The sequence below is a fragment of the Rana temporaria genome, chromosome 5 (genome assembly GCF_905171775.1).
Source record: "Rana temporaria chromosome 5, aRanTem1.1, whole genome shotgun sequence".
NCBI lineage: Eukaryota > Metazoa > Chordata > Amphibia > Anura > Ranidae > Rana > Rana temporaria.
Genome location: NC_053493.1, coordinates 392132882 through 392160246, shown reverse-complemented (window position 1 = coordinate 392160246; position 27365 = coordinate 392132882). Strand labels below are relative to the sequence as shown.

Genomic DNA, 27365 nt, shown 5'->3' with positions numbered 1-27365 from the left:
CGGGAACGACGCCCATACTTTAACATGGCTGGTCTAGTTTTACACCACCTAAATAGCAGCCGTAACTTTGCGACGGGAAAAGCCGACTAGCGACGACGTAAGAGAATGCGACGAACGCGCGTACCTTCGTGGATCGCCGTAAACAGCTAATTTGCATACCCGACGCGGAAAACGACGCAAACTCCACCCAGCGGGGGCGCCAAAGTATTGCATCCTAAGATCCGAAGGCGTACAAAGCCGTACGCCTGTCGGATCTTAGCCAAATGCCGTCGTTTGTTTGAGAATTCAAAATAAAGATACGACACGGCAAATTTGAAAGTACGCCGGAGTATCAGCAGATACTCCGGCGTACTTTTTCTGTGAATCTGGCCCTTTGATTCTAATATGCCGCGTACACACGATCGGATTTTCCGTCGGAAAAACCTTGGATGGTTTTTCCGACGGAATTCCGCTCAAGCTTGGCTTGCATACACACGGTCACACAAAAGTTCTCTGAACTTTCGACCATCAAGAACACGTTGACATACAACACTACAACGAGCCAAGAAAATTAAGTTTAATGCTTTCGAACATGCATCGAATTGTTTCCGAGCATGCGTCGGAATTTTGTGTGTCAGAATTGCTACAAAGGATTTTTTTCCGTTGGAAAATTTGAGAACCAGCTCTCAAATTTTTGTTGGTGGAAATTCCAACAGGAAAAATCAGGTGAAGCCTACACACGGTCGGAATTTACGACCAAAAGCTCACATCAGACTTTTCTTGTCGGAAATTCCGATCGTGTGTACGGGGCATTAGGGTTTCTTTAAATTTTCTCCTTGATGGCCACCAGTCTAGTGTAGATTAAAGGCAACATGATGATGACCCAGCCTAAAACATTTGTAAGGCAGCAACAGTGCTTAAATGCAGGAACCTTATGGTGCCAGAAAGTACCTGTGCTGGTCTTCAAATTTATCCAAGGAGCCTTGACCTATGTCTAAATTTAGATAAAGCTCTACCATCTTCTAGTGCTAAGATTCCCTCCATCTCATTCAACTGTTAAATTACATAGCTTCAATGGGCAGTAGGGGCTTTGTTCTTTGATAGTTGAGTGACCAAGGAAAGGTCAGCACAGTAAGAAAACGGAGCTTAATTCTGACTTAGGTTTGCAACCATGGCTTGAAACAGCAGTGTATTTGGTCCCTGACTCCTGAACTCACTTACTACTGACCTCTACACTCTGCATTGCTTACTACTGACCCCTGAACTCTGTGCTACTTACGTCTGAATTCTGCCTCACTACTGACTTCTGTACTATGCATTACTGACTATTGACCCCTGAACTATGCATTACTTACTACTGACCCCTGAATTATGCATTATTTACTACTGACCCCTGACCTAAGCATTACTTACTACTGACCCCTCACTCCGCATTATTTACTACTGATATCTCTTAACGCTGTATCACTTACTACAGACCTCGGAATGCTACGTCATTTTCTATTAATCCCTGAACTCTATGTCACTTACTACTGACCCCCTGAACCCTGCACCACTTACTACTGGTCTTTGAATTATGTTACCTACTACTAACCCCTGAACTCTGCACTACATACTTCTGACTTTGCACTCCCCAATACATTCTATTGAGCCCTGAATTCTGTATTACTTACTACTGGCCCCTGATTTTTGCCTTGCATGCTCCTGACCTCTAAACTCTACATTACTTACTAATGACCCATGAACTGTGCATGGTATACCACACACCCCTGAATTCTGCATTACTTCTGCACTCTGCCTTACTCTCTACTCACCTCTGAACTCTGTGTTGCTTGCTCCTGACCTCTAAACTCTGCATTACTTACTACTAATTGCTATTGAACAATGCATTACTTACTAAAGGCCCCTGCACTGTAAATGAAAATGAATGCAGAGTTTCTCACAGAAGCTAAAAAAGTAGGATACGGCTGCTCATAGATGGGTCCTTTTTTGGATCAGCCATCGAGCTGATCGATATAACCAAACAGATTCCCTCATCCACGCAAGTGAGGTAGATGGAGGAATCCTCCCCACTGTTCTATTGTATTCTGACAGCATGACTCCTCCACTGTCAGAATACACTGATCAGCACTGCAGTCCATTGGCTGATCTAATATACAATTTCCAACATTCCTGTTGACAGATGTTGATCCTAAAATGATGTCCACTTTATTAGCCCTGCCTTCGGGTGCCCGGTGAGTGGCACATGGTATCCAGTGATGGCTCTTTTGCAGTTTACAAAAATTGGATAACCTATGGATTTCAGAAGATTGTTTCTTGCCGAAATTGACATCACTTAACGTATCCTTTCTGCATCAGACAAAAGAGCAGTCAATGGACCAATGGATTGGTAAAAGATACTCCATAGCCGGTGCTCACAATGATTTTTAATTGAACTTTTGTTGAATAATACAGATACATAGATAAAATATACTATACTTTTCCAACAAGCATTTTATGTTTGGAAGAAGATGACGGGAGTACTGTATACACAATCAATTATTAAATAAGCAGATGTTATAACCTGCTGCATAAATGGAAGTCTGCCAAAGAGATAATTGCATACGAGTGCTTGGACTTGATTCATTTTAAAGGATTTGGGTGGCATCTGATAGTTAGTTTGCCAAATCCATTAGCCATGGATGTTACATAATTTTTCATTTATCATTCTCACACTAGAGTGTTAAGAGATGTGAGTGTTGTGGAAGTGTGTGAATCAATGACTGGACAACTATGGCCGGTTTTTATGGGGAGGGAGTGGTGTGCTCTCCATGGGCCAGATCCACATAGATCGGCACCGGCGCAGCGTATCTAAGATACGCTACGCCGCCGTAACTTACTTGGCTTTGTTTCAAATCCACAACGAATTTGCGCTGTAAGTTACGGCGGCGTAGTGTATCTTTGGCGGCGGAATTCAAATCGGCGATTAGGGGGCGTTATTCATTTAAATGAAGCGCGCCCCCGCGCCGAATGAACTGCGCATGCTCCGTTTCGAAATTTCCCGCCGTGCATTGCGCGAAATGACGTCGCAACGACGTGACTTATGTCCATCCCGATTCAAGGACGACTTACGCAAAAAAAAAAAAATTCAAATTTCGACGCGGGAACGACGGCCATACTTAACATGGCAAATCTAACTATACGCCGCAAAATACCAGCTTTAACTATACGCCGGAAAAAGCCGACTAGAGACGACGTAAGAGAATGCGACGGCCGCGCGTACGTTCGTGGATCGTCGGAAATAGCTAATTTGCATACCCGACGAGGAAAACGACGCGAACGCCACCCAGCAGATGCCGAAGTATTGCATCTACGATCCGAAGGCGTACGAAGCCGTACGCCTGTCGGATCAAACCCAGATGCCGTCGTATCTTGGTTTGAGGATTCAAACTAAAGATACGACGCAGGAAATTTGAAAGTACGCCGGCGTATCAGTAGATACGCCGGCGTACTCTCACTGTGGATCTGGCCCCATCTTTTTAAAGAATGTTTGTATCCGATATATTGCAATTTTTACATACTGAGTCATTTTCACAGTGATACCATTCCTGTTTCTTATGTTATATATTTTTAATAAAAGTGGGACACCTGCCTGAAATATATTAGAATGGGAACTTTTATAAATGTAAAAATATTTATTATATTCTTAAGAATGGTGGCCTTCAAAAAATATCTTAATTTTTGTATATATGATTGGATCAATTCAAACTGTAATATGTTGCAGCTTACCAATCCTTAGATGTGGTAGCTGCATTAGGTTTCTTTTTTTAAAGCTTTTTCTGCTTATATTTTCACTTGGCAATCCAGCCAGTATGTCTGTTATTTTTCAGCTTTTGAGAATCAATTTACCACTGACAGGCTTACCTGTAAGGCCTTGTACACACGAGCGGAACAGTCCGCTGAAAACAGTCCGCCGGACCGTTTTCAGCGGACATGTCCGCTCGGAGATTTCTGTATGATGGTTGTACACACCATCATACAGAAATCCGGCCGGACACGATACGCGGTGACGTGCCGCGTTGTTGCCGCGACGATGACGCGGCGACGTGCGCGGCCCTGGAAGGTAAATGCTTCCACGCATGCGTCGAATCACTTCGACGCATGCGAGGGCTTGGGGCTGAGCGGACATGTCCGGTGAGTCTGTACAGACGACCGAACATGTCCGACGGACAGGCTTCCAGCGGACATGTTTCTTAGCATGCTAATAAACATTTGTCCGCTGGAAAATGTCCGATCCGCCGGAAAATTGTCCGGTCAGCCGTACACACGACCGAACATGTCTGCTGAAACTGGTCCGTCGGACCAGTTTCAGCAGACATGTTCGGTCGTGTGTACGGGGCCTAAGCGGTTAAAGTGGTTGTAAACCCTTACACACCACTTTTACCTACAGGTTAGCCTATAATAAGGCTTACCTGTAGGCAGGGCCACTGTTAGGAATCACAGGGCCCCGTACAGCCTACCTGACGGGGGGGGGGGGCTCCCCGAACACACACCTGACGGTATTCTACACAAGATTTTCACAAAAAATACATGAAAATCATTATTAATGGACACAAATGCAACCCCAACTCCCACTCCTAATACAAATCTCCCCTGCTTGCACAATTCCCCCAATCCCTCCTATTAGCCCAGAATTCCCTCGTCATCGGCTCCTGGTACACAATCAGCCGCATCTCCCCTCCCAGCACAAATCTTCTTTCTTCAATCCCTCTCATAGGACACATTCCCACAAATCCCTCCTCCTAGCACAACCCCCTCTTGAGACAGGGGAAGGAGCTCAGCAGTGGCTGGCCAGGTTCATTATCCCTCCATGTCTCTCACCCAGCAGCTAAAAGCCGGCGGGAGGAAGAGGGGTAGAAACCTGGGTGAGAGACACGGAGGGCATTGTTCTCTACCAACCCTCCTGCTGTCTGGGCCCCTCTAAATGCCAGGGCCCCCTATAGGAGGGCTGGTGGTCCCCCCCTATCAGCGGCCCTGCCTGTAGGTACCATGAATATGTCCGAAACTTGCACCGTTGCACTGTATCAGCATGCGCCGACATTATCGGCACATGTGCGCTGAAGAAAGGGCAGCTTGTGCCGTTCCTTCAGCTGTTGTGAAGTTAATGGCAGCTCCTGCACGCATGCACAAGACTGACGTCATCGCGACTCTGGCCAATCACAGCGCCGGAGCCCGCGATACTTGGAAATAACTCCGGGAGACATGTCGCCGGCCACAGTGGTGTGCCGGAACCGCTGCGGGGGCTTCGATCTAAGGTAAGTATTTCATAATGGGCGAGGATGCTATGCATACTCATTCATTATGTCTTTGTCCGACAGGGGTTTTTTTTCGTGGGTTTACAACCACTTTAAGAGCTGCTGGTAATTTTGGTCCTATTTCCCCTTCGAGCACACAGCCTTTCCTGCACTCTTCCACTGACTCCAAAGAATAGTTATTTTGGGGTTTTTAGTAGGAAAAATAAACTTGGATAGGCATAGGGAGCATGCGGCCCTCTTGTGCACCTATAAGGCTCTTCATATTGACACCCCATTATCTGTCTGACCTTTTATCAATTTATTCCCTCCCTCGTAACCTTTGCTCCTCAATTTGTGGTCTTCTGTATGTCCCCCCTACTCACCTACACTGGATGTGAGACAGAGCCTTCTGCTATGCTTAAAAACTCTGTAATTCACTTCCAAAGAACACCAGAGTCATCTTCTCTAAACTCATTCAAATCAAATCTAAAAACGTTTTTCTTTAGACAAGCTTTTACATAATTGTCCCCTTTTCTTTAATTATCCTGTGTATTTCTTGTGTTTTCTTTGTAAAGAGCTTTGAGAAGCTACCTTTAACGGGGCTATATAAAATAAAGCTTATAAGGCCCCGTACACACGACCAAACATGTATGCTGAAACTGGTCCGCGGGCCAGTTTCAGCATACATGTTCGGTCGTGTGTAGGCGCGAGCGGGCCGAATTCCAGCAAACATTTGCCCGCCTGGCCTTTTCCCAGCAGACAAATATTCCTGGACGTGTTTTAAAACCGTCCGCTGGAATCCTGCCCGCTCGGACATGTACGGTCGTCAGTACAGACCTACCGTACATGTCCGAGCGCCCGCCGTCCCTCGCATGCGTCGAATGACTTTGACGCATGCGTGGAAGCCTTTAAATGGCAGGCCCGCCCACGTCGCGGCGACGACGCGGACACGCCCCGCGTAGTGTTTATGCGCGGACTTCTGTACGATGGTTAGTACAACCATCGTACAGAAGCCCTCTGGCAGGCATGTACGGTGAAAACGGTCCGACGGACCGCTTTCATCGTACATGTTTGCTTGTGTGTACCGGGCCTTAGTATTATTATGGGCCACAGGATCATCGGTTGCCTCTTGCCGATATCCACCAGGCTTTTCCTAGTGAGGGAGATGTAGACTCACACCACATTAGGACAGCTGGACTCTTTCCCAGCAAATTCCTCCTGGCTCTCTCCAGTGGGCTTCTCCAGGCCCAACTTGATCCCTGGACTTGAACTTACAAATAGGCCCCCGAGCTAAGTTTAGCTGGACCTACTCTACACTAGGAGGATGCTACACAATGATCAGCTTTTATTTATTTACGTAAAACCTTTATCCCAAAAGAAAAAGAAAAAATGTTTACTTTATCTAGTTAAAGTGGATGTAAACCCAACATTTTTTTTATGTCACAATGTAAAGTATAAGATTTCCTATCATCTGTGCCCAGTCTTGCCACACAGAGTTAATCCAGCTCTGAGCAATCCTCTTTTATTGTTCAGTGAAAATTAACAGACTTCCAGATAAAACCCTGTCTAAATAAAAAGTCCTTTCCTCTCTCCTTCCTTTTAGTGACAGGTTATTTACATATCTAGCTTGGACATGTTTATCATATGTTATGTTTATTATAATATGAGTTGATTCACAGTTCATTGTATATTACCAGGATGTGTTATGTGGGGGAGGGGTTGATTTCTCACTTTTTATACTGTGGATCACCTCATATTATGATAAACATAACATAACAAATGATAAACATGTCCAAGCTAGATATGTAAATAACCTGTCACTCAAAGCATAGAGAGAGGAAAGGACTTTTTATTTAGACAGGTTTTATCTGGAAGTCTGTTAATTTTCACTGAACAATAAAAGAGGATTGCTCAGAGCTGGATTAACTCTGTGTGGCAAGACTAGGCACAGATGATAGGAAATCTTATACTCTACATTGTGACATCAAAAAAATCTGGGTTTGCATCCACTTTAAAAGAATGTTAGCTCGAGTTCAGCTTTAATCTGTTAGTCATACCCATACATTAGTATTATTTTTTTTCATTTAACCAGCAGAGAAACACAGGCACTTAGTCTTTTTTTAAGTTTTCCATAAGCAAAGAAATTGAGTACTTACCTCCATTCTGTATTTACTTAGTACTGGACGGATGTTTGCTGGGACGGAATAGACTTGGCTAGGGTCTGGCGTCTCAATGGGAGGCAGGCTTTGGATTCCGGATTCAGGAATCTGTGCAAATGAAGGAATTGTCAACTATGGAAACCACAGAGAAGACTTGGGCTAAGTATTTGGAAATGTAGGCATTTGTCAGGGATGGCACATCTAAATATAATCGTGGAGCTCCTATAGACTATATACAGTACCTTGGCACTTGGGTTCAATTACTCTACAAAAGTTGGATTGCTATGATGCTGTACATAGACATAATACAGTAAAACCTTGATTTGAGAGTAACTTGGTTTGAGAGCGTTTTGCAAGACAAGCAAAATGTTTTAATACATGTTGCCTTGATATACAAGCAATGTCTTGATATAAGAGTAGCGTCATGTCACAACTGAGTATACAAAAGAAGAGAGGAGCCTCTAAATGTAGCAATATGGTTACATTTAATGAAGGTACAACATTTAGCAACTCATTGCTACACTTAGAGGTGCCTCTCTTCTCTTTTATACCCTGTAAAAAAATGCTTTGATATACAAGTGCTTTGGATTACAAGCATTTTTCTGGAACAAATTATGCACGCAAACCAAGCTTTTACTGTATCTGATTATTTTCATGCCCCCTTTTTTTTACAGTTTGCATTCTCATACTTCCTACATGGACATGATTTTATGAAGATATTTCATCTATGGGTCAGTAGACAGCTGGTCATACAACAGGAAAATGGTTGTGGGCATTGCCCAGGGAAGAAAGGTGGAGCCATCATAACCCTAGTATTTACCAACTGTGGTAACCTTTTCCTTATTTTGATTCCCTCTTCTGTCCACATCTGGACACCTGTTGGGTTGCAGAGCATGTTCTGGTTCTGGAAAGATGAAACCATCTCTCCTTTTTCTTGTTTGTGGTCTGTAGAGTTAAAAAGTATCCCTGCATATAAATCAGAGCCTGCGTTGCCATGAATAGTGTGACAGACCCAACTGGGACAGGGTTGTTTTTGGAGGGGACTGCAGGCTAGCCTCTTGCCTACTAACTATGGGCCCTGGCTTTTGGGGGCTCTATTCTTTGAGTGGTGTGTGCTTGGGGGATTGTGGAGTCATTTTACTTCGGATTCAAGTCCATGTCTCCCCAAAACACACAGACTCTGGGAACGGGAGGACGCGGATATATTTGGCGCCTCTATGCTTAAACCAGCATTGACTGCCTCAACCCCGTCCTAGAATCAGAGGAGATGTTATTATAATCAGCTCAAAGCAACCCGATACTGAGGTCTCCTGCTATAATCTGTTTAAAGTGTTATAAGTGTCTTTGCCCCATTGTGTGCCACCTAGGTATGCATTCCCGTTGTTAATTAAGTTAATTGAGTCACCTATTGTTTCTGTCTGTTGGATAATTTGGCTAACTCTTATACAGCGTACACACGGTCGGAATTTACGACAACAAATGTTCGATGGGAGCTTGTTGTCGGTAATTCCGACCGTGTGTAGGCTCCACCGGACATTTGCTGTCGGAATTTCCGACAACAAAAATTTGAGAGCTGGTTCTCAAATTTTCCGACAACAAAACTTGTATGTACCCAATTCCGACGCACAAAACTCCACGCATGCTCGGAATCAAGCAGAAGAGGCGCACTGGCTATTGAACTTAATTTTTCTCGGCTCATCCGACGTGTTGTACGTCACTGCGTTCCTGACATTCGCAATTTCCGACAACATTTGTGTGACCGTGTGTATGCAGGACAAGTTGGAGCCAACAACAGCCAAAAATCCACGGTTTTGTTTTCGGAATGTCCGATCGTCTGTACGCGGCATTAGAGGTTCCTACATGATTGTATTAGCATTGTGTCAACTCTACCTCATTATCTAACCATTGTGTGATGTTTTGGGTAATATTTGGTTTTATTGGTGACTGACCTACTTTTGAAGTGTATAAAAACATGTATTTCTGTTCAATAACATTCATTCTTTTGGTTTTACCTACACATCTAGTCTATGTATGTGTATGATGGTTGGGGTAAAAGGGTTGGTATTAGCTGTCGGTCTGCTGGAGGGTTTTGGCGAGCAGGAGGCCCTGTTTGGTGGAAGCACCCAAGCAGGGTACCAGGGCTCTGTCGCAAATAGCTTATTCTAGCTGTAGCTTGTAGCTGAGTACCATTGTTTGAGTGATTGTAGAGCACCGTGATATCTAAATATGGTCCGGTATGCAAGTAAAAACTTACCTGAAACAATTCAAAGGCAGCTAGCAGATCTCCCCCAGACAGATTGCCACAGAACAAGGGATAATAGGCCAGCTTGGCAGGAGAATAGGTCTGCTCTGATAATGTGACTGATGGAGCAGCAACAGTGGATCCAATGTACTCCGGTTTACCCTGAAAGGTAAAAACACATTGCAATCTCTAGAGTGTAACATATACTAGGAGGAACAGGTAATAACATGGAGGATCTATAAAATACTTTATGAAAGTTACTTTAATTTTTTTTCCAATATTCACTCACAAAAGACATCAATAAACCAAAAAAATATTGCCATATTGCTTTAATTAGAACATTTTGGTTGAACTTCACAAAAATATCTAAATGCATAAAGTAAATGGACAACGTTTAACCTGCCAAAAAATTTGTATTTAAAATTATCCAGTCCTGAGATTTACAAATCTCAATCACACAACACAGCCAGGTTGGTGACCTGACCTATTTTCAGTATAGTTAAGTGCTACCACCTGTCCACCTCTCTGCCACTAGCAAGAAAGAGAAGGAGCAGCAGCAGTTTGATAAACAGTCACTCTGCTCTCTCCTTCTGTTTGCATTTTCCTTGTTGGCACATGTGCCCTGAAGCATGCCTAAATGACCCATAGTCCCCCTTCTCCCACCTTTACCAGCCTAGATTACAAGAGTTTATACATAACTGATTTAATTGGTGTTTTATTTATAATTGCCTAGAGGTCAACTGTATAGGTTTGGTCCACCAAAAATGATATTTTAGCCTTAGATAAAGGTAAGCTAGTTGACGCTCCTGCTAACTTCTTGTGGACATTTGTACTAAGATCTCAGATCCTAAGTTCCAGCTCCGCTCAGGAGATAAAGTCATGACAATTGGGTCTTTCTCTATTTGCTGGATTTGTAATATAATATAAAGATAAATTGTATTGCGTAGTGACGTCACCACCCCACCTCTCTACTTTGTCCAATCAGAGAATTCCATTGTTCTGTGAACCCCCTGTGGTTGTTATAGAGAAGGGCAGCTGGTCGGCATTGAACCCGGAAAACGTGGAAGATTCCTGTAACAGGAGTCACTTTTGGGCACAGATTGAGCCAGGAAATAAAGAGACATATATTGGATTGTTTTAACATGGACAGTAATCTACATTATATTCTTTAATGTCTGTAAAGAATATTCTGACCCTACCGGTCAATAATGACTCTTTTCAATGATTAGCCCTGGCTAGTGAGTTGTTAATTGAGTCAGGCTTCTGGAAGACCTTTCATTGTGTGCTATTGATGATAGATGTGTTGTGACTCTAAAGGTCAGACGTCTGTGCAATGTGTATTGTGCAGGTGAATGACTTATTGTCGGAGACGTAACGTCTGGGGGATAATTAACTCCTCTATGTAATTATCTAAAAGAATGTGATTGAAGCTCATCGTGTGATGTATGGGTGGGGTGTGGTTTTGTTCCTTTGAGTACTGTAACATGCTGTAATTGCTTAAAAGCTGAGAGTGAACCATTAAAGTTGTCTTGCATTTGAAACCAGAACACAGAGCAAGTCTTGTTATTCTGGGAAATGGGATGTCTGATGTCTGTTGGATGGTTGGAGTGTCAGATGAGCTGTCGTGGGTTGATGGAAGGTCGTAAACGGTGGTGACCGTTACAATTTCTATCACTGATTTTCAGCCTCCACAACTTTCGCTCAGGTACTGAGATATGCTTACCTTCATTGGGCCAAGCTGGACCAACATAATTATGCCATACATTTCATACCTAAACTTCAACTTTAAAGTGTTTGTAAACCCTTACATAGCACCAGTGAAATTACTGGCCTCAGGTGATACATAGAGGTTAAACAAATCCTCCTACCAGAGGCGGCTCTCTAATTAGGCAAATTAGGCGATCACCTAAGGCCTCGCGGCCAACCTAATTTGCCTGACTGAATAAGGGGAGAGCCCAGCTTCGGGAAGATTGATGGCACTGCCTGCGGATGTGCGGGACCAATCTCCTTATGCAAGGACTCTGGACTAAAAATGTAATACTGTTTTCCATTATGGGCGTGAGTGGGGCCTCATGTCTAAGTTTTGCTTAAGGCCTCACAAAGCCTAGAGCCGCCTCTGCCTCCTACATAAGTTGTACCTGTTTTTTGTATCCCTCTGTCTTCTACATCTGTTTAAAATGCATACTGTATACACTACAGCTTGCTTGAGCCTTCAGAAAACAGGGGGTGGGGAGCTGAAGTCACACTCTGCAGAGCTCAGTGAGCTGACTGGAGGGAAGGGAAGGGACCCCCCCCCCCCCCCCTTCACACAGCACACAGGGACAGAGCTGTGTTGGACATCCCTTGTCTGTCACCATTTTATCTCTTGGTGTCAGGAAAACTTGTCAGAAGTGATTCATGCTGGTAGCAGAGGTACAAGGAAGAATGGGAGGATCAGAGAAGACAGAATCAAACAGCCTGTTAACACACTACGGAGTATAACAAGAATGCTTTACTGCATATACAGACTGATTTTACTGTTGTGGGTTTAGTATATACTTTAACTTCAACAAAGTTCCAGTCTGTGTGGAGGCCTCCCTATTCATGCTGATATGGACTGGATGTTGGGTGAATGATTTATATATAAAAAAAATTAGGAAACATATACAGTATTTGTGTTTTATCATTTGTATCATTTGTTTTTCTAGAACTCACAGCAATTGAAAAAACTCCATAACATCTACCATAGCAGCTACACTAAGCACCAAGTGAATTTAGAAAATAACTCACATTGCCCTTTAGTCAGCGGCGGCCAATCCATTAGGGGTGCACAGGTGAGCCCCCCCCCACCCCATCCATGCGTCTGGCCCCCTGATCTACATACAGGGCACTGGACTATGGATTCCAATGGCAAGGGTGTGTTTTTTTGAAGCATGTGATTAGAGCCAGAGGTTCTAATAGGCTTCAAAAAAGGGTGGGCTTGGGGCGCAGAGCACTAAGCCCCAATCCCACTCAGTTGTTTGACAATAGTGAATGAATATTCGCTAATCGCCACACTGATACTCCTTTCGGCCAATCATAAAGCACGTCTTGAGACCTGTCCCCCAATTGCCTAGGGGGAGGAGGGAGGAACCGCACAACGGAAGCCACTGTGATGCAGAGAGGACACAGGAGCCGCTGCCCGACGTCCATAGGAGCCGCAACTCGCCCGCTGCCCACTGACTGTAGGAGCCCGCAACCCAGCTGCTGCCCACCGTCCCTAGAAGCCCGCAAACCCACCCGCAGGAGTCCGCAACCCGCCCGCAGGAGTCCGCAACCCGTCCGTAGGAGCCGTAATTGAGCTGCTGCCTGCCACCCGTAGAAGCCCGCTACCCACCCGTAGGAGCATGCAACCGGGCCAGTGCCCGCCACCCGTAGAAGCCTGCTACCCACCCGTAGGAGCATGCAACCCGGCCAGTGCCCGCCATACGTAGAAGCCCGCTACCCACCAGTAGGAGCATGCAACCCGGCCAGTGCCCGCCACCCGTAGAAGCCCGCTACCCACCCGTAGGAGCATGCAACCCGGCCAGTGCCTGCCACCCATAGGATCCCACCTGCAACCCATGAAGTAAGTGCCAGTGCTCCGCAAAAAAACAAAACACCACCCGCCACTGCCTTTGGTTGATTCAGTAATATGTGACATTATTTTTCATGCATTAAAATTTGAATCCAATCTTCTACCCCAACTTAAAATCACTTAAACCAGTATTAAACCCAAAAGCAAACATTTATAAATTTTGCAGCTTACCAGTTCTTAGATGTGATGGCTGCCTTTGCTTTCTTTTTTCTATTTTCATCTGGTGATTAAGCCTAAGCACTGTGTTTGAGAAGCTGAAGCTCTCCAGCGGAATGTATAAACTTAAAGCGAAGTTCCACCCAAAAATGGAACTTCCGCTTTAAGGGAAGGTGACCCCCTGGCATGCCACATTTGGCATGTCATTTTTTTGGGGGGGACGGAAACTCTCTTTTTAGAGGATCTCAGCTCTCACTTCCTCCTGGGGCACCGCAGCGCCGGAAGGTCAGCTCTCCCCCTCCCTCCCGGCAATCATCTGGGACACGTCACAGGTCCCAGATGATTGCTCGGCCAATCAAAGGTGCGCAGTGCAGCTCACACATGCGCAGTGCGCCCACAGTAGTGATGCCGGTGCTGCGGAGAGGAGGGGGAGACAAGCGAGGCTTCGTTCCCCCCGCATCGCTGGATCCTGGGACAGGAAAGTGTCCGAATATTAAAAGTCAGCAGCTGCAGTATTTGTAGCTGCTGACTTTTTATATGTTTTATTTTAGTAGGAACTCCGCTTTAACATAGATGAGACAAACCACTTAACACTGACAGGGGTACTTACAATGTTCAGCTTTTATTTATATATGTAAAATCTTTATCCCAAAAGAAAAAAAAATGACTATAATGTGTTAGCTGGAGTTTGGCTTAATTACTGTTTTAAAATCTGCTAATGCATTTAACACTACCACTCCCTCCAGACCAACAATGGCGCTGCCTGCTGTGCCTCCTATTCTCATTCATCCAGAGTTGTGTCTCACTAATACAAGAGGTGTATTACTGGCCAGATCCCCAGGTGAAAACAAAGGGAAAAAGCAAAATAAAAGAAAACTAATGCAGCCATCACATCACATACAATGATTGGTAAGCTGCAATATATTATATTTTTGGTTTTGGTTTTAATACAGCTGTAAATATGAGCTTTATTCCTTACCAGTGCATCATCATCATACAGCTCTATGACGATATTTGGGGGGTCATCTACAATGTCCTGTAACTCTCCATGCAAGATAATGTTGTTAAATAGCAACATCTGGTTCCATGTGGGTGACAACGTCTGTGAAATAATCTGTGGGGCAGAAATACCAATATCAGGAACATGTGTAACATAGGAAAATACTGCCTAACATGTAACAAGTTTAAAACACCAAGACCTTTTCCACACGAGTGGCCTGACTGCCCACCTAAAATACAGCTGGAGGAGGCTGTTCACATGCTGTGGCTGCAGCAAATGTCTTGCACCATGCCAAGCTAACAGGCAGCGGCACCACCTGTCACATTTGGCCACTCAGAGCTATGGGCGGAAGTGCCATTTTGCCAGAGCAGAGCAGAGCCGAACATCGCCGATTGCAGCCGAGGTGTCCTCGGGCCTTTTCGCCCGTGTCCGAGGCTCTCTGGCACCCACCACCTCTGGCCACATCTGGTATTGCATGCCATTGAAGTCAATGCGGAACAAATTATTTTCGTATCCATTGACTTCAATTAGGAAACTCGCTTTGATATGCGAGTACTTTGGATTATGAGCATTCTCCTGGAACGAATTATGCTCGTAATCCGAGGTTCCACTGTAATTGGTGCAGTCATTCTTCAGGATCCCTTATCTATCTTATGAGGCGATGTCCCAAGTTGAAGAAATACTGGGCCGAGGTGGAAGGTACCTCAAATGGTTTATTGGGGACTAACATCTCATTGGAACCTCTTACGTGACTGTATAAAATTGTCTTCAAATACAATCTGATAAAAAAAAAAATCTGTGGCATCAGTGAAACTTATCTGAGAGGCAGACGTTGCTCAATGAACCCTTAGCAACCTCTGGAGGAACCCTAGGGATCCATGGAACCTTGGTTGAGAAATCCTGCACTAGGGTATTAGACCCCATTCACACCTGAGCATTTTGTAGCTTGAGGCCGGGTTCACACTTGTCCGACAAACGCTCCGACATTGGGAGCTCATGTGGCATGACGTGTGAAAATCAATGTTTCCCTATGAGAGCCGTCTTAACTGGTCAGACACAAGTCGGTCCGACTTTGAAAATGCTCCCTGTACTACTTTGGTCCGACATTGATCCTACTTCAACCCATTGAATATCATTGAAGTCGGACCAAAGTAGGATCCTTGTCCTAACCATCCGACACAGCAGTAAAAGGAATTTATCTCACTCTGGGATTGTTTTGATTGGTCAAAGAACCAGTCAGACTATCACAAAGTCGGATCAAAGTAGTATCCTGTTCATTAAAGTTGAATGTGTGGGATAATTTAGGATCAATGTAGGACCATGTCGCAGAGCAAAGTAGGATGAAAGTCATACTGCTGTCATGTAGTATAGTGTGAACCCAGCCTCAAGCCTGAAGCTAGCAAACGCTGGAGGGGAAAAAAATCAATTATTCTCTATGGAGATGGTTCACATTTCCATTCCAAAACACCTGAAGCCAAAAGTTCCAAAACGAAGGCTCCACATCAAGGAGATGTGGCTTTTCTTTCAGGATTCCACAGACAATACAAATTTGTGTAAAAAATCTTCAAAAGATTTTGGCCTATCCTGCTCAAGGATACAGATTTGGTTAAGGTTTTACCACCAAAACCTAAATTCATCTACAGAAGGTTTGAGGAACATGATAGCGCCTAATGTACCAGATCCCCCCGTAAAACCATTAACATTTTTAAATGGGTCGGGCTTCCACTATTGTACCCGCTGTAGATCTTGTAAAACCACAAACAGACATGGAAAAAAATCTGTAAATTCAGGTCTAATGTGACTAACCAAGAATTTACTATTAAGCCGCTCATTACCTGCCACTCCAAATATGTTACCTATGTACTGGAATGTCCCTGTTCCTTCCAGTATGTAGGATGGACAACTAGAGAGCTGAGGGTTAGAATAAATGAGCATGTGGCCAATATCATCAAAGGCTTCCCTAATCATAGCGTCTCAAGGCATTTTTCCCTATGCCATGATAAGGACCCTCGTAAACTAATTTTTTATGGGATAGACAGGGCCACCAGTCATTGGAGAGGTACTGACCTTAAAAACGCAATATCCCAGAATGAGACCCAGTGGCTGTATCAGCTGAGATCTATGCAGCCGTTGGGTCTCAACATCGAACTTGATCTCAATTGCTTTATAACCAATGAGTAAACTACCCTGATGAATAGGGACCCTGGTTGGTTATTTTATTATTTTATTATTAACCCATGGTATTTTTATTTTTATTATTTGTTTCTGATATTTTATATCATGAGTACTTTCATAATTTATGTTAAAATGTAACATTTCAACGTATATGTGCTGTTAATCAAGATATACCAATGTAATAAGTTACCTTTTGTAAGTTTGGCTATTATTTTGCTATGTTGTTCGACCATGTCGACATTTTAGTGTTTAGTGTTTGGCTTTTGGGGCCGGGACAGAGGCTGACGTCAATAGATTCCCCTCCCCCTTGCTGATTGATAGACACATTTAAGCATACTCAATGCGTGACCAGGTACGCTTCCTGATGACGTGGTAACGAAACGTATGTCGAGGCGGTACCTGGTCACGCACAGCTACGCAACTTCCGGTCCCGCTGGTCCTCCAGTCTAGTAAGTGGAACGCACGCCAGAGAAGGGACCATCTCTCCACTATTTATGACACGCTCTGCAGCCTCAGCGCCGGGTCCGGGGCACCGACAAAAGTAAGCATGTTTGGCGTCCTGTTTTTTAACAATTTTTAATAAAACTGAATTATACTATTGTGGCTCTCTCTTCATTCCGTATATTGCTATTGGAGCCTGGTCTGATCCAAGGAGTCCGAGTCTGATACGCAGTTACACACCTGTGGTTTGAGCCTATATTGACCTCTTTTTTGGCTAAAAGGGTCAACAACATCTGGTAAGGTGCCACCCTTATTCAGAGCACTTTTTTGGGTGATCTTCCACGGTTGGTGAAGGTGGATCTATGCACAGCGATTTTGAAGGCTAATTACTATGCACTAAAGCATTTTAGTAAAGGACTTTTTCAGCTATTTTTTCATTAGTGGTATCCACCACAATAATGGATTGCACTGTTACTTATGGTTTAAGTTGTCTTTGACATAATTGTATTATCTTTGCTGGGGATTTAATTATTGTTTTTTTCACTAATTTGCACAGCACTCTCATCACTTATTTCAGTATTGCACTGTTATTGGGGTGCAGCTCAATTAATCATTTTTTTGTACTATCACTTAAATTTGGCACGAGATATTTACAATTTTTCAGAAGTTCCAAAACGCCTGAAGCTCAAACAAGTTCTGGGAATTTTTTTTTAGGCAGATTTAGGCTTTTTTGTGCATTTTACATTGGTGGCCTTTTGACCTGTACAAAATCACGGCATAAAACGCGATAAAAAACGCAGCAAAAATCGCGGCAAAATCGCAGTAAAATTGCGCGACTTTCTGCCTGAAAACGCTATGCCCAGGTGTGAATGGTGCCTCAGAGCGTAGTGTGCAATCTATTCCTTCTTGCTTAGCTTCCCCATCCAGATATGTAAAGGATTCAGAGAAGAACTGTGCTTCACCCCATGTACACTTGAGAAAATGATCATCAGCTAATAACACTCATGTACTGTATAAGAACTTTTTTTTTTTTTACCTTTGTTGTCTGGCAGTGCGAAACAAAAGTCACTTTTGCGAAAGGGTCTGATAGGCCGGTGCTGTCCGCAGCGATTAACCCTCGAGCCTGGTACATGTGGGCACGCAACTGGAACAGGTGTTTTGCTGCAGGATATCAATAACACATCATACATTAATTTACTGCTAATTACTATGATCAGATACACAGTATTGATTTCCTTTAAAAAGCAAAAAGATGAAATAAATAAGAGAAATTGATTATAACAAATGTGGGATTCTGATACTTTCTGTGAATTTCAGGAAAGCTTTTCTGTCCCTTTGATTAAATAGTACAGAATCTTGCTAAGCCACACAAAGCCCAACAGCAATCAAAATATCTGTTCATTGAACAGCTGAGCTGAACTAAGGTCAGATAAGCTTGCCCGAGAGCCAACCTCCGCAAAATAGTATTCCAGCTGCAGTGGATTTTGTAACACTCTAGGAGAATGGGGGAACAATACTGAGGTTCCTTTATTAAATGAATAGAGACTGGCACACCAAATGTTCACAGTCGCTGCAGAGTCAGAAAACAGTCCAGCTTCGGCTCGATGAGGACGTGACGTGCGTGAGGGTGGGAGGTGCCGGAGCGCTCCATGGCGCGAGGCAGCGAGTGGCGGAGATCCGACGGAGCCAGCACCGGTCCGGTGGAAGTCAGCGTGGGAGGCTGACACCTCGGAGACCGGAGTCGGAGACCTGCTCAGCCCCGCTCGGCGGGATCTAAACTCTCCGACGGGACCCGGGACTCAACAGACATCCGTCAGTGAAAAGGTGGAGCAGCGGCTGCGAAAGGTCCATAGGTTGGGTGAGACGCTCATCTGAGCCGAGCGGGACAGGACGCCGTCCCGGCCCCCCCCCTCCCCCCCGGAATCCCCCCCCCCCCTGAAGGTTCTATGATCTCAAAGGAGAAGAGAGGGAAAGAAAAAGGAAAGGAAGGAAAGATTTTTTTTTTTTTTTTTTCCTTTTATAAAAAAATATACATATTACCTGCTGTGATTTAGGGAAAACTGATGAGTAAGTCTGGGTTGTGACACTACTTGCCTTGATTATGGGAACATTGATGGACTGTGATTAATATAATACTTATCTTGATTGTGGGATCACTGATAAAAGTAAGCTGGACGTTGATATAAGGCAATAGGTGCATCCTGTCAGTACTGATGAAAAAATAGGGGCTGTGATATATGTAATAATTGCCTAGAAATTGGGAGCTCTGATAAATAAGCCTGAAAAGCATGCTGAAGAAATTATATGTGTGACCTACTGATATGCGTTAAGTCGACAAGTCTACCTAAAGATATGGGACTTAAGTTACAACGACTCCAGGGTAGAGACTTGTGCCAGAAATCTTATATGTAGTGGAGCGGGCTGGAACCCCCCTTTTTTTTTCTTTGCCTATCTCACCAGAAATGTGGGTATATTTAAATTACCTGTGACCTGGGTAACTCCTTGCCGCAAGGTGACCGCATAAATTATAACACACAGAATTATGCGCAGTGCACAACCCAGTGAAGACAAGTTTCAATAGTTTAAAGAGTTGCTTCCACTCAAAGCACAGACACACATACAAGACCTCACTGGACGCTTGGGAGGTCCAACCCTGAGAAAGGCTACCCTGGGTAGGGAGGATACACCAGAGAAAACACCGCAGCTTAAGCTCTAGAAATACACGGTGGACAGCCCTCATGTAGAAAGATAGAGCTACAGCTGGCCGGACCACGGTGGTAATAGAGCTGGGTACCCCCACTTCGGGTCATTTTGTCTGTCTTCTCCACTCTGTGTTTCCTTCAGGGGACCCCTCTACTGTATTCCTTCTCCTTTTGGGTGCTCCCGGCTGTCCCCTCCGTCTGTCTTATCTCCTTTTTCCCCGTTGCGCCCTGTCTCCCCCCTTGAAGGGAGTGGAGAGAATAGCGAGAGGGGAATAGATATTCCCACACAGAGGAGCTCAGCCAAGGCTAAGTAAAAATACATCGTAGACCGTAAAAAGTCTTTATTCAAACTGGGGAAGAGAATTAGACCCTCCAACAAAATGAATAGATCGACGAGAGGGGTCACCCTAAAACCCACTAAGAACAACTCGGGGAATAGCTCCATACAGCAATATATGACACAAGAGGGGAGCCTTAAAAGCCCGGGTCTTGCAAAAAAGACTGAAAAGAAGAAGAATGAATTAAAAAAGGGAGCAAGTAGTGCGGAGAGCTCTAAAAGTGAAATTACAATAGAAAGCGAGCAAGATCATAATAACACGGAAGTGTTGGCCTCGGACTTACAGGACACACAGCCCCCCACAAAGGCAGAAATGAACGCTATGCTATTAAGGATGGAAAATGTCATAAAGACAGAGATCAATAAGGTGAGAGTGGACCTTGGAGGACTCAGAGAAAGAGTAGTAGAGACAGAAAGGAGATTAGAGGAACAGGATCAAGAAATAAACACCCTGAAAGGGCAGGTTAGGGCCCTGACCGAGAGCCAGAGAATGGCGGCCTATAGGATAGAGGACCAGGAGAATCGCAACAGGCGGCAGAATCTTAGAGTCAGAGCGATAGTAGAGGAAAAGGAGGAAGACCTCATGGAGATCATGAACACAATTTTTTGTCCTTTACTTGAGAGACCAGCAGAAACGAAGCCCCTCAAAATTGAAAGAGTGCATCGAGTGGGGATTCCCCAGATGAAAGATAGATACGGGCCAAGAGATGTTGTTGTCAGGTTCAAGAATTATGTTGATAAAGCAGAAATCTGGAGAAGACTCAGGGGGAAACCCCCCCTGAGATACAGAGAGACTGACTTACAAATATTCTCTGACCTATCTAAGGAAACGCTGGCAAGGAGAAGACAATTGAAACCACTCTTAGAGCTGATGCGGGCACAACATATAAAGTACCAATGGGGCTTCCCGGCATGCCTAATAGGCATTAAGGGAGGTAAATCGGCTCGACTAAGATTTCCAGAAGAACTGAATGATTTCTGCTCTAAAATGCAGCTAGAACCCCCCGACTTGTCGACTTGGGTGGATTAGTGGGGCTCTGAATTGTCTGGATCTCCGGGATCGTGGACCAGGGGGGGGGGGAGGGGGAGGGGGGGAGCCAAGGGAGTGCCCGAGCACCACCACAATTAGAGGAGTTGAGGGTGAAGGCGAGGAATTGCCCTTCCAAGGCTCATAGGCCAAGAATAGGCCAGGGGGGAGGAGGGAGGGGGGATGGGATGGGGAGGGAGGGGGGAGGGGGGAGAGAGGGGAGATGGGAAGGAGGAGGGAGGGGGAGGGAATGGGAAGAGTGGGGGGGTGGGGGGAGGCAGGGAGACCATCTGACCGACTTCACAAGAAAATATTCCAAACACTTAAAAAAAAAAAAAAAAAGATATATGACAGATGTCAAGTTTCTCTCATATAATGTAAAGGGACTAAATTCCCATATTAAAAGACACAAAATTCTCTGTGAATTAACACAGTATAAAACAGATATTGCCTATCTTCAAGAGACCCATATTACCTTGGAATCCAATATAAAGCTCTACTCAACAGAATACCCGATATGGTATTATGGGGATACAATCTCATCGCGATCCCGGGGGGTTGCTATTGGATTCGCTCGTAGAATCCGATTCACATTGGTGGATAGACAAACAGACCCGGAGGGGAGATTTCTGTTCCTGAAAATAAAACTGGGAGGAGAGATCTATACCCTAGCTAATGTATACGCCCCCAATGTAAACTCGGTTAAATATATTAGTAAAATCATGAGAAAACTAAAAGAATTTGAAGAGGGCCATGTAGTCTTGATGGGAGATTTCAATTTCTGTATGAGTCCAAGCCTCGATAGTACGTCCTGTGCACAGGGGACAAATCGTGAGCAACTAAAAATACTGATAAAACAAATGACACAAAATCAAATGGTGGATGTATGGCGGATCCTCAATCCGAGGGCCCGCGACTACACGTTTTTCTCACCTGTGCATGGGACGTACTCGAGGATCGACTATGCCCTCGTCGACCACAGACTTCTGGAGAGTGTGATAGAAGCAAGGTGTGAGATCATGACGTTATCAGACCACGCCCCTATAACCTTAAAAATAAAAACTTCTATACAAAAAGACACACCACCAGAATGGAGATTGGATGAGAGTCTGTTGGGGGACGAGGAGGTAGTGGAGAGGATACAGAAAGAGTTGGAATGTTATTTTCAGGAGAACGACAAGGAGGGTATCTCAAGAGCATCCCTTTGGGAGGCCCATAAAGCATATATAAGGGGAATCTTTATTGTAGAAGGGGCAAGGAAAAACAAAATAAGAACGAGTAAATTAAAAACACTAAGGGAGGAGATATATCGGCTAGAACAGGAACATAAGTCGCAGGGGCAAAAGAGGGAAATATTTCATAAGTTGAGTATAAGAAGGGATGAATATAGAGCTCTGGCGGAACAAGAAACTAAGAAACATATAGACCGGACAGAGAGAGAAAGATACGTCTGGGGAAACAAACCTAGTAAAAATTTGGCCAGAATGGTAAGAAAAAAAAAAACTAGGAATTTTATAGAAAAAATCAGAGACAGGAATGGTGACTTAGTATATGCGAAAAATAAAATAGCAGAAGTATTCCGGAGCTACTATGAAGAACTTTACGATATCCAACAAAACATCAGGTGCCCACGTGAAAAAATGGACAAGGGTAGGGAAATACTACAGTTAGCCAATCTCCCAAAATTAGAAGAAGAGGAGGTGGAAGAGATGGAAGGTTTAATAACGGAACAGGAAATAAGGGAGGCCTTAAAAAACACTCCTAAGGGGAAAAGTCCCGGGCCAGATGGCTTTACATCTGCCTACCTACAAAAGTTCAGTACCATCTTAATCCCCAGACTCTGCCAATACTTTAATGGCCTTGGAACTGACTATGAAATGAGTAGAGAGGCTTTAACAGCAACGATTACAGTGATCAAAAAAGAGGGAAAGGATAATACGACTTGTTCGGGTTATCGACCGATCTCACTCCTAAACGCAGATACGAAACTGTATGCAAAAATTTTAGCGGAAAGAATGAAGGGAGCGATGACAGCCATCATCCACCCAGACCAGGTAGGTTTTATACCTGGGAGGGAGGGAAAGGATAATGGTGTGAGGGCGCTCCTTCTCTTGGAGCAGATCAAAGAAAGTGGGACCCCCGGTCTATTCCTGTCGGTTGATGCTGAGAAAGCTTTCGACAGGGTAGACTGGGGATTCCTGATACAAACCCTAGAATTCATAGGAATAGGTCCAGGGATGATAAGGAGAATAAAAACCCTATATTTCCACCCGTGTGCAAGGATCAAAATTAACGGATCCTTATCCGCCCCTTTTGAGATGAAAAATGGGACTAGGCAAGGATGTCCCCTATCCCCCCTCCTCTTTGTCCTAGCATTGGAACCCCTCCTGGCAATGGTCCGACAAAACCCAGAAATCTATGGGGTAGAAGTAGGCGAAGATGAGCATAAACTGTCAGCCTTTGCTGATGATTTATTATTCTACATAAGCAGCCCAAGAGTCACCCTCCCGAAGTTAATAGATATCTTAAAACAATATGGCGAGGTCTCAAACTTTAAAATGAATACAACAAAAACGGAGATTTTGAATATTAATATTCACAAAGATGAAGAATTATATTTGCGGAAGAAATTTAATTTCTCCTGGCAAAGTGAGATAAAGTATTTGGGTATAAAAATGGCAAATACTTTGAAAAAAATATATAGAATAAACTTTATCCCCCTTCTCGACGAAATTAAAAGAGAAATTAAAACTATATACAATAGACCAATATCGTGGTTTGGGAGGATAAATGTGGTAAAAATGGTACTTATCCCCAAAATTTTGTATAAATTCCAAATGGTCCCAATTTATTTGCCTCCGTCATATATTAAAATAATTAACTCCCTTCTAATGAAATACATATGGAACAATAAAAAACATAGAGTCTCTGCCCAAATTCTAAAACGAACCAAGAAAAAAGGCGGCCTGGCTGTACCTGACATTAGATTATACTACAACGCTTCGGTCCTCACACGGGTCATAGAATGGGCTAAAGAGTCACAGGATAAAAGATGGATAAGTATTGAATGCACCTTAGCGAGGGCACAGTTAGGGAGATTAATCTGGAACCCCCCACACTATAGAACCCTACACACGTCAACACACGCAATTACACATAACGCTTTAAGGATATGGGATCGATTACACAAACAATTAAAAACTAAATTTAACTCACCCCTTATAGATTTGAAAGAAAACGAATATTTTGCACCTGGGACTAAAGAGGTAGGTGGTAAGTGGATTAAAAATAGAACACAGTTAAAAGACATAACACTAGAGGGCAAAATTATGACCCTTCACGAAATTAGGATTGAAATGGAGGCACTCAGCGAGTGGAGATATCTTCAGTTGGTGTCATTCGTTAAATGCCTCCCACACCCATTGAGGTCACGAGAGGAGTACACTACATTGGAACAGATGTGTAGTACCGAAAGTTCAAAAGGAAATATCTCCAAAGTATATAAATATTTACAGAAAATAGACGAGTCGGATACGCTAAACTACATACAGAAATGGGAGAGAGACCTAGGAGTTCCAAGGGGGAAGACGACCATAGGGAGAATCCTCAATTTGACTCATACTTCGGCGGTTGATGTAAAAACCGCCGAGATGAACTTCAAGTGTCTGACAGGATGGTACATTACCCCAGATAAAATGGCCAAATTCGGAGTAGGGGAGTCAGAGGAATGTTGGAGAGGATGTGAGGCAAGAGGAACGATGGCCCACCTGTGGTGGGACTGTGTAAAAATCAAAACGTTCTGGGGAAAAGTTTTGGCCTTGATAAAAGAGATAACTAAAAAAGAATTGGAAAATAATCCTTGGATAGTCCTCTTTCATGGGGGAGAAACGCCAGTGAACGATTATAGGGGATCACTAATTCCGCATTTGTTGAACTCTGCGAAACGATTGATACCCCTAAAATGGAGAAACCCGGTAAGCCCGCAAATATGGGAGTGGATCGACTCTGTAGAGGGTACTTATAGGAGGGAGAAAGTAAAATACGGTTGCGAAAAGAACAAGGCAGGAAATAAGGATATCTGGGAAACATGGATTGATTTTAAAAAGTCTCGGAAATACGCAGAAAACATGAGAGAGGAATAAGAATGCAGCAATATAGGAAATAAAAATACTAGGTGGAGTCGGGAGATGGTCTGGGAGGGGTGGGAAGGGTAGTGGGGGGGAGGGAGGGGAGGGAAGGGACTGGGATGGGGTGATGTGTCACGTTATCACGTAATGATAGCATGTTGGATCTCGTATATATGAGGAACGCTCTAGCCCGTTTAAATTGTTAAAGGGCTGAAAGAAGATATGCTTAAAAAAAAAAAAAAAAAAATCAAACAATATGCAAATAGCAGAATAACAAATATAGAATCAAGAAAAAAAATAATAATAAAAAAAAAAAAAAAAAAAAAATATATAAACTACCACAAATGATGCTATACCTGAAATAGAGACGGAATTATGAATAAAATCATGAGCAGGTCTCTTGCTGTGGTTATGTCTGACGTGGAAGAAAAAAAAAAAAAAAAAAAAAAAAAATGAATAGAGACTGTTCACTTAAAAAAAAAATCTGGGCTAATCTTAGCTAGTCTTAAAACTGTCGCCCTGCTGGCTGGTAAATTCCACTCTGCTGGCTAACCTAAGAAAGATGTATATATGTACCCTCTGGTGCAACATTTGGCACCTTTCGTGGGGAACAGGTACCTATCCCCACTTCCTGGAGCTTGTGTCACAACATGATCCTCCGGGAATTTTGGCCCCCCTCCTCCTCCTTCCTCCACCGCTGGCCATTCAGAAAACACAGCGCTCTTCACGCATGCGCAGTAGGAAACCAGCTGTGAAGCCGCAAGGCTTCACTGCCAGGTTCCCTAACTATGAAGGGCGGCAGCAGCACGCGAAAGCCATTGGAAACATTGGCTGGGGTGCTGACATCTCTGGATTCCAGAACAAGTAAGTGTCCTAATATTAAAGTCAGCAGCTACAGTATGACTTTAAATTTTTTGCAGGTGGGGGGTTCCTCTTTAACCTCCCTGGCGGTATGATTCTGTCTGAAAAAACATGCTGAAAGCGGTACAATTATTTGCAAGGAAATTTGGTGTTTTATACTGTAGGCCTGTGATTTTTAGGAATAACTCACTTAAATCTGACCAAACAAGAATCTAATAGGCATCTCGGGTATGACATTTTTTTAGAAACAGCATTTTAAATTATAATATAATAAATAATTATAAATAATTATAGCAAGTAATATTATAATTAAAATAAAAATTATTCAATAATGTAATCAAATCAAAATCACTAAAATTTTCTCAGTTGCAGAATTGTTGCTGTCATATATATTTTTTTCTTTTATGACGAATTTCCCCACAAATCGCTATCGCACAATTCGGCAAGTGATTATAATTTATTATCGCTGTTTTCTATCTGATCTAAAACCATTTTTGACATAAAGGGACACTTTTGGTTGCTATGGACAATCTACAGTTTGCAGGCAGAAAGAAAGGTTTTTATTATATAAAAGAACATGTAGGGCACTGGGCAGACCACTAGGGACAAGGGGGGTGTGTTTTTTTTACATACAGTACTGTAATCTATAAGATTACAGTATACTGTATGTATAGTGTTTGTTTACTTTTTTGAATTTGGCGCCGATCTCCGCTCCCGTGCGTCGTAACGTCGCAGGGAACGGAGATCGGCGGCACAGGAGGACGCTGTGTGAATCGAGCGAGGTCCCGCTCGCTCACACAGCGTGGTGACATCGCTGGATCCAGGAGAAGGTAAGCCAGCGCACGCTGCAGGCTCTGCATCTCTACCCCGAGCGTGACTCAGGGTTACCGATCGTAACATGAAAAACCCACCCCGAGTCACGCTCGGGAATACCGCCAGGGGGGTTAAAGTGGAGGTTCACCCTAAAACAATTATATAACATTACATCCAGCATACTTCCGACATCTACAGTATGCTGGTATTTATTATTTTTTTTCGACGTACATACCGTTTTATTGTTATTTTCCCCCCGGCTTCCGGGTTCTGATTCCCGCGGGACTGGGCGTTCCTATTCAGAGGTTAGATGATTGACGTCTGGTGAAAAACTTCTCCTGTCGCATAAGGCGTGTCACCAGTTTTCCGTAACTAGCCGACCTGCGAGTCGGCTCTATATGGCGCCTGCACAGTCAGCTCTACACGGCGGGCGCAGGCGCCGTATAGAGCCGACTCGCAGGTCGGCTAGTTATGGAAA

General features: G+C 43.8%; 1 protein-coding gene across 2 annotated transcripts in view; it reads right to left on the bottom strand.

Moving 5' to 3' along the window:
- FER1L6 (fer-1 like family member 6) overlaps positions 1-27365 on the bottom strand; it is a 285773-nt gene that overhangs the window by 87831 nt on the left and 170577 nt on the right. For both annotated transcript variants that reach the window (XM_040354933.1, XM_040354934.1), the window contains exons 20-23: positions 18057-18181; positions 14384-14518; positions 9666-9815; positions 7409-7519 (exon numbers count right to left, since the gene is read on the bottom strand). In XM_040354933.1, the coding sequence (XP_040210867.1) occupies positions 7409-7519; positions 9666-9815; positions 14384-14518; positions 18057-18181 (521 nt within the window). The remainder of the gene's footprint in view (positions 1-7408; positions 7520-9665; positions 9816-14383; positions 14519-18056; positions 18182-27365) is intronic.